This window comes from Oncorhynchus mykiss, chromosome 11, assembly GCF_013265735.2.
Source record: "Oncorhynchus mykiss isolate Arlee chromosome 11, USDA_OmykA_1.1, whole genome shotgun sequence".
In the NCBI taxonomy this organism is placed as follows: Eukaryota; Metazoa; Chordata; class Actinopteri; order Salmoniformes; family Salmonidae; genus Oncorhynchus; species Oncorhynchus mykiss.
This window is the reverse complement of record NC_048575.1, coordinates 6572345-6590601: the sequence shown is the minus strand read 5'-3', so window position 1 is coordinate 6590601 and position 18257 is coordinate 6572345. Positions and strand designations below refer to the sequence as shown.

The 18257-nt window shown below is 40.8% G+C and overlaps 1 protein-coding gene across 2 annotated transcripts in view; it reads left to right on the top strand.

Annotated features, from left to right (window-relative positions):
- The first annotated feature begins 3783 nt into the window (after nt 1-3783).
- The window catches only part of LOC110536539 (zinc finger CCHC domain-containing protein 2), a 76759-nt gene continuing 62285 nt past the window's right edge, over nt 3784-18257 (top strand). For both annotated transcript variants that reach the window (XM_036934746.1, XM_036934745.1), the window contains exon 1: nt 3784-4774. In XM_036934746.1, coding sequence (XP_036790641.1) covers nt 4022-4774 — 753 coding nt within the window. In that variant the 5' untranslated portion in view covers nt 3784-4021. The remainder of the gene's footprint in view (nt 4775-18257) is intronic.

Here is an 18257-nt window from a genome sequence, read left to right as displayed (position 1 = left end):
CAGGAAGAGTAGCTTCTGCATTAACAGGAACTAATGGGGATCCATAATATATACACATACAAATATTTATGTAAATAAGGTATTTCAGTTTTTATTTTTAATTAATTTGCACAAATTTCTAAAAACTTGTTTCCACTTTGTCGTTATGGGGGTATTGTGGGTAGATTAATGTTTGTCATATTTGTTTTTGCCATTTTAGAATAAGGCTGTAACGTAACAAAATGTGGAACAAGTCAAGGGGTCTGAATACTTTCCAAATGCCATGTATATCAGGTTTTATTGTCACACACCGGATAGGTGCAGTGAAATGTGTTGTTTTACAGGGTCAGCCATAGTAGGATGATAGGTGTTGTTTTACAGGGTCAGCCATAGTAGTATGATAGGTGTTGTTTTACAGGGTCAGCCATAGTAGCATGATAGGTGTTGTTTTACAGGGTCAGCCATAGTAGTATGATAGGTGTTGTTTTACAGGGTCAGCCATAGTAGTATGATAGGTGTTGTTTTACAGGGTCAGCCATAGTAGTATGATAGGTGTTGTTTTACAGGGTCAGCCATAGTAGTATGATAGGTGTTGTTTTACAGGGTCAGCCATAGTAGCATGATAGGTGTTGTTTTACAGGGTCAGCCATAGTAGTATGATAGGTGTTGTTTTACAGGGTCAGCCATAGTAGTATGATAGGTGTTGTTTTACAGGGTCAGCCATAGTAGGATGATAGGTGTTGTTTTACAGGGTCAGCCGTAGTAGTATGATAGGTGTTGTTTTACAGGGTCAGCCATAGTAGCATGATAGGTGTTGTTTTACAGGGTCAGCCATAGTAGTATGATAGGTGTTGTTTTACAGGGTCAGCCATAGTAGTATGATAGGTGTTGTTTTACAGGGTCAGCCATAGTAGTATGATAGGTGTTGTTTTACAGGGTCAGCCATAGTAGTATGATAGGTGTTGTTTTACAGGGTCAGCCATAGTAGTATGATAGGTGCAGTGAAATGTGTTGTTTTACAGGGTCAGCCATAGTAGTATGATAGGTGCAGTGAAATGTGTTGTATTACAGGGTCAGCCATAGTAGGATGATAGGTGTTGTTTTACAGGGTCAGCCATAGTAGTACGGAGCCCCTGGAGCAAATTAGAATTAAGTGCCTTGCTCAAGGGACAGCGACAGATTTTTCACCTCTCGGCTATTCAAAACAGTGACCTTTTTGGTTTACTGGCCCAACACTCCAACCGTTAGGCTACCTTCAAGTGTCAGCCTGATTGCCTAATCCATTTTAGAATAAAAATGTAACGTAACAAAATGTGGAAAAAGTCAAGGGTTGTGAAAACTTTCCGAACGCGCTGTATATCACAGGCAGCTGGTGGCACCTTCATTGGGGAGATTGGGCTCATAGTAATGGCTGGAATGGAATGAATGGAATGGATTGAATGGAATGGCTGGAATGGAATGGATTGAATGTAATGGCTGGAATGGAATGGAATGGATTGATTGGAATGGCTGGAATGGAATGGAATGGATTAAATGGAATGGATTGAATGGAATGGATTGAATGGAATGGAATGGATTAAATGGAATGGATTAAATGGAATGGATTGAATGGATTGAATGGAATGGATTGAATGGAATGGATTGAATGGAATGGCTGGAATGGAATTGAATGGATTGATTGGAATGGCTGGAATGGAATGGAATGGATTAAATGGAATGGAATGGATTACATGGAATGGATTGAATGGAATGGATTGAATGGAATGGCTGGAATGGAATGGAATGAATTGATTGGAATGGCTGGAATGGAATGGATTAAATGGAATGGATTGAATGGAATGGATTGAATGGAATGGCTGGAATGGAATGGAATGGATTGATTGGAATGGCTGGAATGGAATGGAATGGATTAAATGGAATGGATTAAATGGAATGGAAGGAATGGAATGGATTGAATGGAATGGCTGGAATGGAATGGATTGAATGGAATGGAATGGATTGAATGGAATGGATTGAATGGAATGGCTGGAATGGAATGGAATGGATTGATTGGAATGGCTGGAATGGAATGGAATGGATTGATTGGAATGGCTGGAATGGAATGGATTGATTGGAATGGCTGGAATGGAATGGAATGGATTAAATGGAATGGATTGAATGGAATGGATTGAATGGAATGGCTGGAATGGAATGGAATGGATTGATTGGAATGGCTGGAATGGAATGGATTAAATGGAATGGATTAAATGGAATGGAATGAATGGAATGGCTGGAATGGATTAAATGGAATGGATTGAATGGAATGGCTGGAATGGAATGGAATGGCTGGAATGGAATGGCTGGAATGGAATGGATTAAATGGAATGGGATGGAAGACATGATTTCCATGTGTTTGATACCATTTCATTCAATCCATTCCATTGACTCCATTCCAGCCATTATTATGAGCCATCCAGCAGCCTCCTTCAATGTATTTAAAGCAATTAAGCCAGAGGGGCTCTGGTATATTGGCCATATACCACAAACCCCCGAGGTGCCTTATTGCTTTTATAAACTGGTTACCAACTAAATTAGAGTAGTAAAAATACATGTTTTGTCATACCCGTGGTATACGGTCTGATGATCAGTGCTCGAAACACCCAGTTAATTTCTTTATTTATATATCAAAATACACCGAGCATGAAAAGCCTTTTTTAGAGTTTTAATGTAATACTGAACAAAAATGTAAACACAACATGCAACCATTTTAAAGATTTTACTGAGTTACAGTTGATATAAGGAAATTTGTCAATTGTGATGAATTCATTAGGCCATTCATCTATGGATTTCACATGACTGGGAATACAGATATGCATCTGTTGGTCACAGATACCTTAAAAATAATGGGCCTCAGAATGAGCCTCAAGATCTTTTCGTGGTATCTCTGTGCATTCAAATTGCCATCGATAAAATGCAATTGTGTTCTTTGTTCGTAGCTTATGCCTGCCCATACCATAACCTGACCCTACAGCCACCACGGGGCACCCTGTTCACAACGTTGACGTCAGCAAAGCGCTCGCCCACACGACGCCGTACACCTGTTCTTCGGTTGTGAGTCTATGACTAGGCTGGCTGGAGTGTTTGACCATTTTTATGTCCTTCCTCTGACACTGCCTCCAAATGCCATGTTAAATTACCATCAATATGTTGAAGTCTACAGGGATTATCAAGGATGTATGATTAAATCTGACATATTTCACATACAGTAGGGTACTGTAGTCTTTAGCCAACAGGAGTGAAAATATATCACGGCCTTGGTATTATGCACGTACTACTTATGCAATGTTGTTTGTGAGCCACTAGGGGTCAGTGTTGTCTAAAGGAATCCTCATCTCTCGCTCGGTCCATAGGAACAATAATTAAAACAGTAATAAGACCAGTATCATGTAAAGTGTTAAACAAACACAGTATTTTACATGCATAGATGTCTAAATCAAGAGATCACATATTGTAATACACACATCATTATTACTTCTGCATTAGGCCTAAGCATTTTGAAGGGATACATGAAACTTAATTACTACTACCGCAATAAATTGAGCAATGAATACTATGAAATCACATAATATAGGCTTGTCATTTCATACATCACATAATATAGGCTTTCCATTTCATAAGATCCTACAGATTCGACATTAAACACATGTTAAAATGTACCACTCTACAAATTGTACTTCTACCTACATTGTAGATAAATAAAAGACAAGCTCAAATTGTTATGAAACTTTTATTAATTAACAAACTACCACTAAGCTGAAATTCAGGACCCAGTACGCTTCTACGGAAAGGGGAGGGGTTTATGAATGATTGACAGGTCATCAGAGTGCCGTCTACAGTGAAGGAGAAATGAAAACTAAAGCTTGTCGCCGAGAGTCTCTCTGACTATTACTGAAAAATTGATTTGCTTCTGTTGATTCTGCATTACACAGCAGTTAGACGATCAAAGGATGTAGCTATATTTAACAGTCATTTACGCCTTGAAGCCTTTCCAGTCGAGCCGATAATGCTTAAAACGAAGCTGCCCATGAGAACCGCGGAGGCAGGAGATGGCGAGGAACAGCCGGATCTCCATATTCCCAGATCGGTCTCTCCCACGATCTCGGACAGGCTCGAAGATTCATCCAGACACCTAGGATATCCATCTCAATTGGACAAAGAGACCGTTTTCGAGTGGTTTGGTTTGCATCTAAATCCTGCCAAGCGGATCGAGTTAATGTGCGGACTGCTGCATATGTGCCAGCCGCTCGAACTCCGGTTTTTGGGCTCCTGTCTGGAAGACTTGGCACGGAAAGATTACCCAATTCTACGGGATGTCGAGATCAGGGCGAACTGTCCGAATGATTTGGGCATTTTATCTGATGTTATCGACCCGGTGGTGCGCTCCAAACTGCTGGTCTGCTTATCTCTTCTGCGATCTGACAGCAAGGAGTGTGCGGGAATACTATTTCAGATATTGAACCATATGGATCCCTCCTTGTTCTACAAAAACTATCCCGGTTATTCTGTTTCTCCCTTCAGGGACCCGTTCCATCCTTCGCGTGTGGACGAGAAAACGTTCAGGAGAACAGAGCATATTTGCGGGCGTCCAATAGAGGAAGCAGTCGGACCCTTGGAGCAGTTTGCGTTGCTTTTTACTATGGCTTCGTTGCATCCAGCGTTTCCTTTTCATCAAAGAGAAACCCTTCTAGTGCATCTGGACAAAATCAAATTTGCCACAGAGGATAAACAGCAGAATCCGTACAGAATAAACGCCCAGGTAACATTGATTAATAGTTGGTTAGTTTGTTTAGCTGACTTAACTTTCAAGAGTTTTGGACCGGTGCTCTGACGCCGATAGCGAGCTATTGAAGTTTGTATATTATATCTAGTTGGCTACTAGTTATTTGGCAAAGAGTACTATAAATTAGACATCATTATTTATTAGCTCGCTAACGTTAGCTAGCTAGTTTGGCCATTTAGCCAAAGAATGGTACTGTAGTTAGCCAACATGGGCACAACAGGTTAGCTACACTGAACAAAAATATAAACGCAACAATTTCAAAGATGTTGCAGGTGATAGAAGGAAATCAGTCGATTGAAAATAGATGAATCTGGTCCTAATCTGTGGCTCACCAGTGGGTGGACCTATGTAGGAGTACAGGTCCACCCACTGGGGAGCCAGGCCCAGCCAATCAGAATTATCCCCCCCCTGCACCCCCCCACCTCAGACGATCCTGCAGGTGAAGAAGCCAGATGTGGAGGTCCTGGGCTGGCGGGGTTACACCTGGTCTGCGGTTGTGAGGGGGGTTGGGTTTATTGCAAAATTTCTCGTAAACAAAGTTGGCAACAGCTCTGTTGGACATTCCTGCAGTCAGCATGCCAATTGTACGCCCCCTCAAAACATGAGACAACTATGGCAATTGTGTTGTGTGACAAAACGGCACCTTTTATTATCCCCAGCACAAGGTGCACCTGTGTAGTGATCATGCTGTTTAATCAGTTTTGTCCATATTCATCCATCTCTTCTTAATGTTCCTGATGTTTTAAAAACCAAAAGTCTCTGCTAGGTTGCGAGACCAACGTGTATGCAATAAATCATTTCATGCTCTGGCGTTTGACAGCCGGGAGAGGCGAAAGGGAAAGTTATGGATGGGCATTGCCCTTTGACAACACAGCTACAAAAAAATATTGACCTAGATACATTGGCATATAGTAGATAAGATGAGCTGAAGCTAAAATCTGGGCTAATAAGTGCATCGTGTTTTTCATTCATGAGAGAGTATGAGAGAAATTGTAGTAGGCCTATGATAACAAACACACACCATGTTTATTCCTTTCAAAATAGCAGTGTTGCTTTTACAATGTTGGATGAGTTTCAGTTGCTCTATTGCCCTGCATATAAATCCATCTGCCACATAACCTCAGGGAAAGAAAGTTGTTGTAATAAGCAACAAAAAAAAAAAGGTTTTGCATGAGAACTCTGCCCGTGTTTGGGGAGAGTGGGGGGTATTTACACAACTGGGAAAGTTATTCCCTTGAATCTGTTCACCAATTTTTTTTCGGAATTGGGAGACTTTCAAAATACCATTGGGTCATTTTGACAATGTAGATGAGGTTATCCCAATCTTTTACAAAAGGCTAGTTCTCAGCGGTTGACATTTGACAGATGGGGAAAGATGCAGTATTTGTGCAGATTTAAACTTCTTTTGCACCACGGATTAACCCACAATCCCCAAGGATTAACAACAAACACCACGGATTAACCCACAATCCCCAAGGATTAACAACAAACACCACGGATTAACATTCTCCTCTGGCTCATATAGCCTACTTTATTCAAAACAGTAAGAACGTATTTTTGATCTGTGCTCATGTGGCAATTAAAAAATGAAATCACTACATGTGAGGACAGAGTCCAGGCTTTATTTACGGCCTACTGTGAGTTTATTAGACATGCCATTCACTGTGTTGAAATGGACAAACAGCTGGATCACTCCCCATGTTTGAAGGAACACCATCTCAAGTACAGTATTTTTTTGTGGTTTTAAAAATGCAAGATGTACATTTTTGCAATATATAAACCAAATTCACATAGAAATGTGATCTATAGATCTGTCATTCTCCATGAAAGCAAGTCTAAGAAGCGGTAGTTATATACTATGTGTGTTATTTCTATGCTTCTCATTCTTAAATAGCATTTTTTTTATTTTCATATTTTACTTTCTCTCTAGATATGGCAAAACTACACTAAAGAGGTCTCTAGCTTAGCCATATCAGCCTCTATTAGGGATGTGACTAGCCTCGTTGCAAAACAGGCTTCCTTAAAACAGCCTGGGGAAGTTTATGGCAGAAGAATAGCTAAATAGGGGTGGGAACCCGGTGTAAATCAGTGACGCCTCACAGCACGGCAAATCAATCAAATGCCTTGCTTGGGTGGAGCACCAATAGTGCTCAGTAGATTAGTTCCGTAGGTGCAACAGTGCATGAGGATTGGCCGGGCAATCGCATATTTAAACAACAAGAGTTTCTAAACCCGGAGGCACAACATCCCAAGACTCCCGGGAACGCTTGCGAAACAGACCAGGCAGGGGTTTGGGGTTCGAGAAGTCAACATGCACACTAATCATTTGATTATTAAACTGATTATGACAGACGGTCGAATATGGCATTAGTCATGTAAACACCTTACTCTGTTTATCTTAATCGGCGTAAGGTCCTAATCGAAGTAAGCATATGACAATTAAAACACCTGGTTTTCTGAGGAATCTTTTTTAATTATTATGGCCTGTAAATCCTCAGTTAAAGCATTATTAGCAGTATTAGATCTGCGCATGTTTCGGACTTCCTTGTTTTGTGCGAGTTCTGAAAAACGAAAAGAAGGCATTTTAGAAATAGTTTTTTCCCATTTAAACGCTATATGTCAGAACTCAGAATTAAATAGTTATCGCAAAAATAACATGGTTGCTGTGGTAGAATGTTTATTTTGATTGGCAATTTCCTGCATCTATCAAAGTGTCATCAGGTAGCCTGATTTCAGATGTGTCCATGTAAACATGATTATTAGATAAATCGTTCTTCTTCTTGCATAGCATGTAGACGTTTAAATCAAATTATTACATTATTCAGACTATTCACAATAATCGTATTATTGTGTGCATGTAACCGTACTCAATGAGATGTGAAAAAAATTATTCCTTAGTTGTTCATTTTTTTTGAAAATCTAATGGTTGTGTTTGTAGGCATGAGTTTAGCTAGCCAACATCGCCATGACATCGCCTACAAGTGGGATAGGGGATTTCTATTGGATAAGCAGATTTAGCCTTATCTTCATACCAGTAACAGTCGATGCCATTTAAGATTAGCGAGGACGATTTAAAAAAAAAAAAAATTATTATGAACATGGCCTTATTTCCATTACAGCATATTGGATGACTGTCATTCATATTCCATTCACCCAGTTCAATGTAACAGTGATAGGTTTAGGTTACTGTCATTCATATTCCATTCACCCAGTTCAATGTAACAGTGATAGGTTTAGGTTACTGTCATTCATATTCCATTCACCCAGTTCAATGTAACAGCGATAGGTTTAGGTTACTGTCATTCATATTCCATTCACTCAGTTCAATGTAACAGTGACAGGTTTAGGTTACTGTCATTCATATTCCATTCACCCAGTTCAATGTAACAGTGACAGGTTTAGGTTACTGTCATTCATATTCACCCAGTTCAATGTAACATCCATAGGTTTAGGTTACTGTCATTCATATTCCATTCACCCAGTTCAATGTAACAGTGACAGGTTTAGGTTACTGTCATTCATATTCCATTCACCCAGTTCAATGTAACAGTGACAGGTTTAGGATACTGTCATTCATATTCCATTCACCCAGTTCAATGTAACGGTGATAGGTTTAGGTTACTGTCATTCATATTCCATTCACCCAGTTCAATGTAACATCCATAGGTTTAGGTTACTGTCATTCATATTCCATTCACCCAGTTCAATGTAACGGTGATAGGTTTAGGTTACTGTCATTCATATTCCATTCACCCAGTTCAATGTAACGGTGACAGGTTTAGGTTACTGTCATTCATATTCACCCAGTTCAATGTAACAGTGACAGGTTTAGGATACTGTCATTCATATTCCATTCACCCAGTTCAATGTAACGGTGATAGGTTTAGGTTACTGTCATTCATATTCCATTCACCCAGTTCAATGTAACAGCGATAGGTTTAGGTTACTGTCATTCATATTCCATTCACCCAGTTCAATGTAACGGTGATAGGTTTAGGTTACTGTCATTCATATTCCATTCACCCAGTTCAATGTAACGGTGATAGGTTTAGGTTACTGTCATTCATATTCCATTCACCCAGTTCAATGTAACGGTGATAGGTTTAGGTTACTGTCATTCATATTCCATTCACCCAGTTCAATGTAACGGTGACAGGTTTAGGATACTGTCATTCATATTCCATTCACCCAGTTCAATGTAACAGTGATAGGTTTAGGTTACTGTCATTCATATTCCATTCACCCAGTTCAATGTAACGGTGATAGGTTTAGGTTACTGTCATTCATATTCCATTCACCCAGTTCAATGTAACAGTGACAGGTTTAGGTTACTGTCATTCATATTCCATTCACCCAGTTCAATGTAACAGCGATAGGTTTAGGTTACTGTCATTCATATTCCATTCACCCAGTTCAATGTAACAGTGATAGGTTTAGGTTACTGTCATTCATATTCCATTCACCCAGTTCAATGTAACAGTGATAGGTTTAGGTTACTGTCATTCATATTCACCCAGTTCAATGTAACATCCATAGGTTTAGGTTACTGTCATTCATATTCCATTCACCCAGTTCAATGTAACAGTGACAGGTTTAGGTTACTGTCATTCATATTCCATTCACCCAGTTCAATGTAACAGTGATAGGTTTAGGTTACTGTCATTCATATTCCATTCACCCAGTTCAATGTAACGGTGATAGGTTTAGGTTACTGTCATTCATATTCACCCAGTTCAATGTAACAGCGATAGGTTTAGGTTACTGTCATTCATATTCACCCAGTTCAATGTAACAGTGACAGGTTTAGGTTACTGTCATTCATATTCACCCAGTTCAATGTAACAGTGATAGGTTTAGGATACTGTCATTCATATTCCATTCACCCAGTTCAATGTAACAGTGACAGGTTTAGGTTACTGTCATTCATATTCCATTCACCCAGTTCAATGTAACGGTGATAGGTTTAGGTTACTGTCATTCATATTCCATTCACCCAGTTCAATGTAACAGTGATAGGTTTAGGTTACTGTCATTCATATTCCATTCACCCAGTTCAATGTAACAGTGACAGGTTTAGGTTACTGTCATTCATATTCCATTCACCCAGTTCAATGTAACAGTGATAGGTTTAGGTTACTGTCATTCATATTCCATTCACCCAGTTCAATGTAACAGCGATAGGTTTAGGTTACTGTCATTCATATTCCATTCACCCAGTTCAATGTAACAGTGATAGGTTTAGGTTACTGTCATTCATATTCCATTCACCCAGTTCAATGTAACAGTGATAGGTTTAGGTTACTGTCATTCATATTCCATTCACCCAGTTCAATGTAACAGTGATAGGTTTAGGTTACTGTCATTCATATTCCATTCACCCAGTTCAATGTAACAGTGATAGGTTTAGGTTACTGTCATTCATATTCCATTCACCCAGTTCAATGTAACAGTGATAGGTTTAGGTTACTGTCATTCATATTCCATTCACCCAGTTCAATGTAACAGTGACAGGTTTAGGATAGTGTCATTCACCCAGTTCAATGTAACAGTGATAGGTTTAGGTTACTGTCATTCATATTCCATTCACCCAGTTCAATGTAACAGTGATAGGTTTAGGATACTACATGATACTCTAATGTTCCCTATACCAATCCAGCATCTATGTAATGACATGATAAATAAATAACAATAAGATAGCATCCAAGTCAACTCGCGCTGGTAGACTATCTCTCTCCCTGTCCCTGTTCCCCCTCGTCACTCACATGACTGCTACTCTGCGTTGACCCTCTCGCTCTCCCTTATGCATTAAAGCTCCCTCATGCATTAAAGCTCCCTCATGTATTAAAGCTCCCTTGTGCATTAAAGCTCCCTCATACATTAAAGCTCCATTGTTCCTTAAAGCTCCCTCATGCATTAAAGCTCCCTCATGCATTAAAGCTCCATTATTCCTTAAAGCTCCCTCATGCATTAAAGCTCCTTCATGCATTAAAGCTCCCTCTTGCATTAAAGCTCCCTCATGTCTTAAAGCTCCCTCATGCATTAAAGCTCCCCCATGTCTTAAAGCTCCCCCATGTCTTAAAGCTCCCTCATGTCTTAAAGCTCCCTCATGCATTAACGCTCCCTCATGCATTAAAGCTCCATTATTCCTTAAAGCTCCCTAATGCATTAAAGCTCCCTTTTACATTAAAGCTCCATTATTCATTAAAGCTCCCTCATGCCTTAAAGCTCCCTCATGCAGTAAAGCTCCCTCTTACATTAAAGCTCCATTATTAATTAAAGCTCTCTCATGCCTTAAAGCTCCCCCATGCCTTAAAGCTCCCCCATGCAGTAAAGCTCCCTCATGCAGTAAAGCTCCCTCATGCATCAAAGCTCCATTATTCATTAAAACTCCATTATTCATTAAAGCTCCCTCATGCCTTAAAGCTCCCTCGTGCAGTAAAGCTCCCTCGTGCAGTAAAGCTCCCTCGTGCATTAAAGCTCCCTCTTGTATTAAAACTCCATTATTCCTTAAATCTCCTTCTTGCATTAAAGCTCCCTCATGCAGTAAAGCTCCCTCATGCAGTAAAGCTCCCTCTTGCATTAAAGCTCCATTATTCCTTAAAGCTCCCTCATGCATTAAAGCTCCCTCATTCATTAACGCTCCGTCATGCATTGAAGCTTTCTCCTACTAACGTTACAGCATTGTTGAGTTAGGCATTTGTAAAAAAAAAATAAAAAAAAAATTAAATCCCGTTGTGATGGTGATCGGGTCCTGTTTGTGGTAGTTTTGTGACAACAGCACTGTGATTTGAAGTTTCATATCCGCTATACCCTATTCTAGTCGAGGCATTTAATAATGTCACAGGGGACTGACTGGCTGTGCTATTTCTGACTGTACAAAAGGCCACTGCCAACCCCCCCCCCCCCCCCCCCCCCCAATACACTTTCTAGTTTTTATGGCGCATTTCACAAAGAGTTATGTGCTGTGCTGCGTGTGAGGCATTCGGGTCCTGTGGCCTACTGTAGTGCAAGCCTGGCAACTCTACAGGGAGGAGGAGGTTATGCCAGTGTGAGGGGCCTCGGCCATGCTGTGAGCCAATGGCTTGAAACAAACTGAGCACTAAGGTGACTGGACAAGTGGAGGCCAGCCAGGATCTTTCAGTTTGTTGATAGGGATGCATTTCCTTCTTGGGGAGCTACATGTTAAAGGGATAGTAGGAGATTCTGTTTTTCTACTTACCCAGAGTCAGATTTGTATGTCTCTGTGTGCAGTTAGCAATAGCTCACGAAATTACCTTCAACTTCCTTCAAACTGCACGCAAATAAGGATCCCAATTGCCAGACTCCAACACTATCCCTTTAACAGGGTGTCAGCTCCTCATCTCCTCATTTAACAGGGTGTCATCTCCTCATCTCCAATCTCCTCATTTAACAGGATGTCCTCTCCTTGTCTCCTCATTTAACAGGATGTCCTCTCCTTGTCTCCTCATTTAACAGGATGTCCTCTCCTCATTTAACAGGGTATCCTCTCCTTGTCTCCTCATTTAATAGGATGTCATCTCCTCATCTCCTCATTTAACAGGGTGTCATCTCCTCATCTCCTCATTTAACAGGGTGTCATCTCCTCATCTCCTCATTTAATAGGGTGTCATCTCATCTCCTCATTTAACAGGGTGTCATCTCCTCATCTCCTCATTCAACAGGAGGTCCTCTCCTCATTTAACAGGGTGTCCTCTCCTCATCTCCTATCTCCTCATTTAACAGGATGTCCTCTCCTCATCTCCTCATTTAGCAGGATGTCATCTCATCTCCTCATTTAACATGATGTCCTCTCCTCATCTGCTCATTCAACAGGGTGTCCTCTCCTCATCTCATTGTCTCCTCATTTAACAGGATGTCATCTCATCTCCTCATTTAACAGAAGGTCCTCTCCTCATTTAACAGGGTGTCCTCTCCTCATCTCCTCATCTCCTCATTTAACAGGGTGTCATCACCTCATCTCCTCCTTTAACAGGGTGTCATCTTGGCAGGTAGCCTAGTGTTTAGAGTGTAGGGACGGCAGGTAGCCTAGTGGTTAGAGTGTAGGGACGGCAGGTAGCCTAGTGGTTAGAGTGTAGGGACGGCAGGTAGCCTAGTGGTTAGAGTGTAGGGACGGCAGGTAGCCTAGTGGTTAGAGTGTTGGGCCAGTAACCAAAAGGTTACTAGATCGAATCCCCGAGCTGACAAGGTACAAATCTGTTGTTCTACCCCCTGAACAAGGCAGTTAACCCACTGTTCCTAGGCCGTCATTGTAAATAAGAATTTGTTCTTAACGGACTTGTCTAGTTAAATCAAAAAAAATCTATTCACCTTTACTGATTTAAACAGATTATTTGGATGAAAGCTAATTCCTTTTGGCTTTGTACTTGTAATGCCGGCCTGTCTTTATATTGGAGTGGTGCTTGTCAAAGATGACCACTGTCATCTTGACAGTCAGATGACCACTGTGTAGACGATTGGGAAAAGGACAAATAACAGACATCCGTGGTTTTATTTGCTCAATACTTGTAACTTGTCGTCATGGTAACATTCTATTTAAACTTTTTTTCTTTATTTAGAAAACCAAAAATGACACTTTGTTTTTCTAGGACAGTTTAAATTTGTGATGGGGGGGAAAAATTATACATTTAAATATCGCAATATTATTTTGGACGATATTATATCGATACTTTGACTCCAAGCATCTATATTTAAAAAAAAAATGTGTTGCTAGATAGTGTTAGCTAGCGCTAGTCGGCAGTACCTGCTCCAAAACACTATTTTTCATCCTATAGATTGTTTTAAATTGTTTTAACTAAATGTTTGGCCTCTCTACGGGGAGATTCCCAGCCCTAGTTTTAATAGAGTACTGTTGTTGTACAGTAATCCATGTTGACTATAGTGTTGATGCTCAACTGAACCACTTAACCCACTTGACCTTTTAAAGTAGCTGCATCACTGTGTGCCTGTCTAATGTCATTTAGCCTCTTGAAGAGAGTTTGAAGCCAGCAGCACACAACCTCACAACTCACATTAGCTTACACTCTCATAGCCAGCAATTATAATCAGAAGGTACAGCTGAAGTGATATGGCGTTAGGATTTAGTGTGTTATATATATTTTTTTTTTTTATTTTTTTTTTATTATTATTTAAAAATATATATATTTTATGAACACGAACGAATACAAAAACAGAAATATACAAACAAGAGTACACAAACCTAACAGACGGGGGGGGGGGGGGGGGGGGGGTATTACATATCGAGAAACATTTTCAATTTGTCAAAAAACTTTAATGGCGCGTATTCCTTTATAGTTTTTACATTTCCGGATAATGTCTAAATAATATTTAAATTATATCTTAAATAATGTGAAGAGGGGTTTGTTCTCGGGCCCACACCATTTTATGGATAAAGAATCTTCCATGAAAAATTAACAAATGAACAATGAAAAGTTAAATCAGGGTCCATATCCATTTGGATCAATACCAAACATAAAATCGGAGTCTCTCTGATTAACATTAATAGTAGTTTCTTTTTCTTTTAGTGTGTTGTCATAGCGAACACAGTCCCCATCCACCCCACTCCACCCCCACAGTTTAGTGGCTAAGAAGGGTTCAGTCACCCAGGCTATCTACACAAGGGTCACTTTACCACGCAGTCCATGGTTCACCAAGGAAATCTGATCTGAACACAATTGAACCTTCCACTGTATAAAAGTGTACTAGTGGCTCAAGTACCGGACACTGTTTAGCCAAGGTTACACAGGTGGTAATTACTTGGGTTATATCAGTGATTTTTTTTGACCTGACACTACCAGCTGTTTGATCAAGTCTTGATGATTAGTAGATTATTTTTTAATTAGCTGTGTAGTGCAAGGGCAAAAAACAAAACATGCCCCCCCCCCCCCCCCCCCCTTGGGGTCCAGAGGACTGAGTTTGGGAAACTCTGAGTTAGTTGGTCTGGATCTCTAGCCTTTGCTTCTGTGTCCAATCAATGTACAGGATATAGAGGACAGTGTAAACAGAAAAGTTGCAAATTTGATGTCGAATAGATAAAGATCTTGCGTTACATATTTAGACTATTTTGTAAGTGTAAACAGGCTCATAGTGTGAAAAATACCAGCAACAGTGTGTGAAAACCTTGTGAAGACGTACAGAAAACGTTTGACCTCTGTCATTGCCAACAAAGGGTTTATAACAAAGTATTGAGATAAACTTTTGTTATTAAACAAATACTTATCTTCCACCATAATTTGCAAATTAATTCATTAAAAATCCTACAATGTAATTTTCTGGATTTTTTTTTTCCATCATCATTTGTCTGTCATAGTTGAAGTGTACCTATGATGAAAATTACAGGCCTTTCTCATCTTTTTAATTGGGAGAACTTGCACAATTGGTGGCTGACTAAATACTTTTTTGCCCCACTGTATTTAGACTATTTTGTAAGTGTAAACAGGCTCATAGAGGGACTCCCACTCCAGTTCAACATGTAGTTCATTTTCCACGACGATAGCACCTCCATTTTCTGTTTTCTGTTGGATGAAAAGGGGGTGATGACGTCCACTGACTGACGGACTCGTTCCGGAAATATCCCTCGATGACCTCGTGGTGAATCACCTCTCCCACTCAGGAGCAGATGTCGAGTTAATGCGAAATTAAATCAGAGGCCCCAATTTTAGACCAGTTGTTCCTGGACCTGCAACATGTCAAATGAAAAGAGGCAGGAAAGCAAAGCCCTTCAAACCACAAGCAGCTGATGTGGTCCCAGTGTCGTTTGCCATCAATCAATATGTCACTGCCACTTAAATCGGACCAAGTCCAGGCCTATATCGTTCTACATTTGAATGCCAGCAATGATTGTTTTTTTTCCCCTGGTATATTTTATTTGAAGTATATAGAACTAGTGCTTTGGGCTGTTGCGGTGACCGTATTACCGCCACACCGGAGGTCACGGGTCATGAAGGCAGTCAATCAAATTCAATTTGACTGTTTAGTCACGGTAATTACGGCTCCTCCAAGCTCTGATGCTGCTGCTGATTATTAGTAGCCTACTGAACTTTCTAACTGCCTGGAACTCAGCACTCTATTGTCCCTCTAATCACTCTGACATCAATGTAAATATGATCTAAAATCTAATCAAACACTTCATGAGAGCTCATGTTGCGCAACATTTACATAGCCTACTAAATCACGCACAGAACGAGCAGTATGGCTGGGGGCATTGTTATGCTGGAGGGTCATGTCAGGATGAGCTTGCAGGAAGGGTACCACATGAGGGAGGAGGATGTCTTCCCTGTAACGCACAGCGTTGAGATTGCCTGCAATGACAACAAGCTCAGTCCGATGATGCTGTGACACACCGCCCCAGACCATGACGGACCCTCCACCTCCAAATCGATCCCGCTCCAGAGTACAGGCCTCGGTGTAACACTCATTCCTTCGACGATAAATATGAATCCGACCATCACCCCTGGTGAGACAAAACCGTGACTCGTCAGTGAAAAGCACGTTGTTGCCGGTGATGTCTGGTGAGGACCTATCTTACAACAGGCCTACGAGCCCTCAGTCCAACCTCTCTCAGCCTATTGCGGACAGTCTGAGCACTGATGGAAGGATTGTGCGTTCCTGGTGTAACTTGGGCAGTTGTTGTTGCCATCCTGTACCTGTCCCGCAGGTGTGATGTTCAGATGTAACGATCCTGTGCAGGTGTTGTTACACGTGGTCTGCCACTACGAGGACGATCATCCATCCTGTCTCCCTGTAGCGCTGCCTTAGGAGTCTCACAGTACGGACATTGCAATTTTTTGCCCTGGCCACATCTGCAGTTCTCATGCCTCCTTGCGCATGCCTAAGGCACGTTCACGCAGGTGAGCAGGGACTCTGGGCATCTTTCTTTTGGTGTTTTTCAGAGTCAGTAGAAAGGCCTCTTTAGTGTCCTAAGTTTTCATAACTGTGACCTTAATTGCCTACCGTCTGTAAGCTGTTAGTGTCTTAACGACCGTTCCACAGGTGCATGTTCATGAATTGTTTGTGGTTCAGTGAACAAGCATGGGAAACAGTGTTTAATAAACCCTTTACAATGAAGATCTGTGAAGTGATTTGGATTTTTACGAATTATCTTTGAAAGACCTGGTCCTGATTTTAAGGGAGGTTTATTTTTTGCTGAGTTTAGGTGTACCTATTTCTTTGGTAACTGTTCAACACAGAATAGCTGAATTTGCACACTCCCTCAAAACTGTTTGGAGAAAATATTTCTATTTTATTCAGCTTTGTGCAATTGTATTCTTCATACTATAAAATAATGCCATGGAATTCTAAGCAAAATCTTGTCTGCTCATGGAGGGTAGCCCACAGCCAGATCAGGACCTAACGTAAAGACAACTCAGAGCATGGTATTCTGTTCTTCTGAAATATAATACATTTTTCTTCATATCATGTTCTTTACACCCGTCTAAAATAAATTATGGATTTATTGTGAAGGTGTAGGCTATATTACATGGATTTATTGTGATGGTGTAGACTATATTACATGGATTTATTGTGAAGGTGTAGACTATATTACATGGATTTATTGTGAAGGTGTAGACTATATTACATGGATTTATTGTGAAGGTGTAGACTATATTACATGGATTTATTGTGATGGTGTAGGTAGACTATATTACATGGATTTATTGTGAAGGTGTAGGCTATATTACATGGATTTATTGTGAAGGTGTAGGCTATATTACATGGATTTATTGTGATGGTGTAGGCTATATTACATGGATTTATTGTGAAGGTGTAGACTATATTACATGGATTTATTGTGAAGGTGTAGGCTATATTACATGGATTTATTGTGATGGTGTAGACTATATTACATGGATTTATTAGACTGTAGATGTTCCAAAGGTCTGCATCAGTGGCTTGTAGGCTGTGTGTGGAAGCCAGGGAGACGATAAATGTGTTTGTTAATTGATGGTCGATTACCATGAGGCCCGACAATCACAGGCTGACAACGTTTGTCGTGACCGCCACAGCCCTACTAGGACTAGGCTATTGCTATTTTAATACGGGCCTACTGGTACAAGTTCTACTGAATCTGAGAGGCTTGTGTTGCACTGATACGCTGGGGGCTGAACTGTGCTCTGTTCTCCTCTGACCTTCAGCGGAGGCTAACTGTCAGTCTGTGTTTGTCAGCTCCTAACTGATAGCAGGGGACCAAAGCCCTGACTGACCCCGTCTCATGGGCTGCAAACAGTGCAAGTGTGTGTGTGTGTGTGTGGGCGTAAGTGTGTGTGTGATGTGCCCGTGCGTCCCCCAGTGTGTGTGTGTGGAGGCTAACTGCTGTCATCCACCTCATTAACAACACCGTGGGTCCCTGAAGGACGATAGCACCTCCATGACGATAGCACCACCACGACGATAGCACCACCACGACGATAGCACCACCACGACGATAGCACCACCACGACGA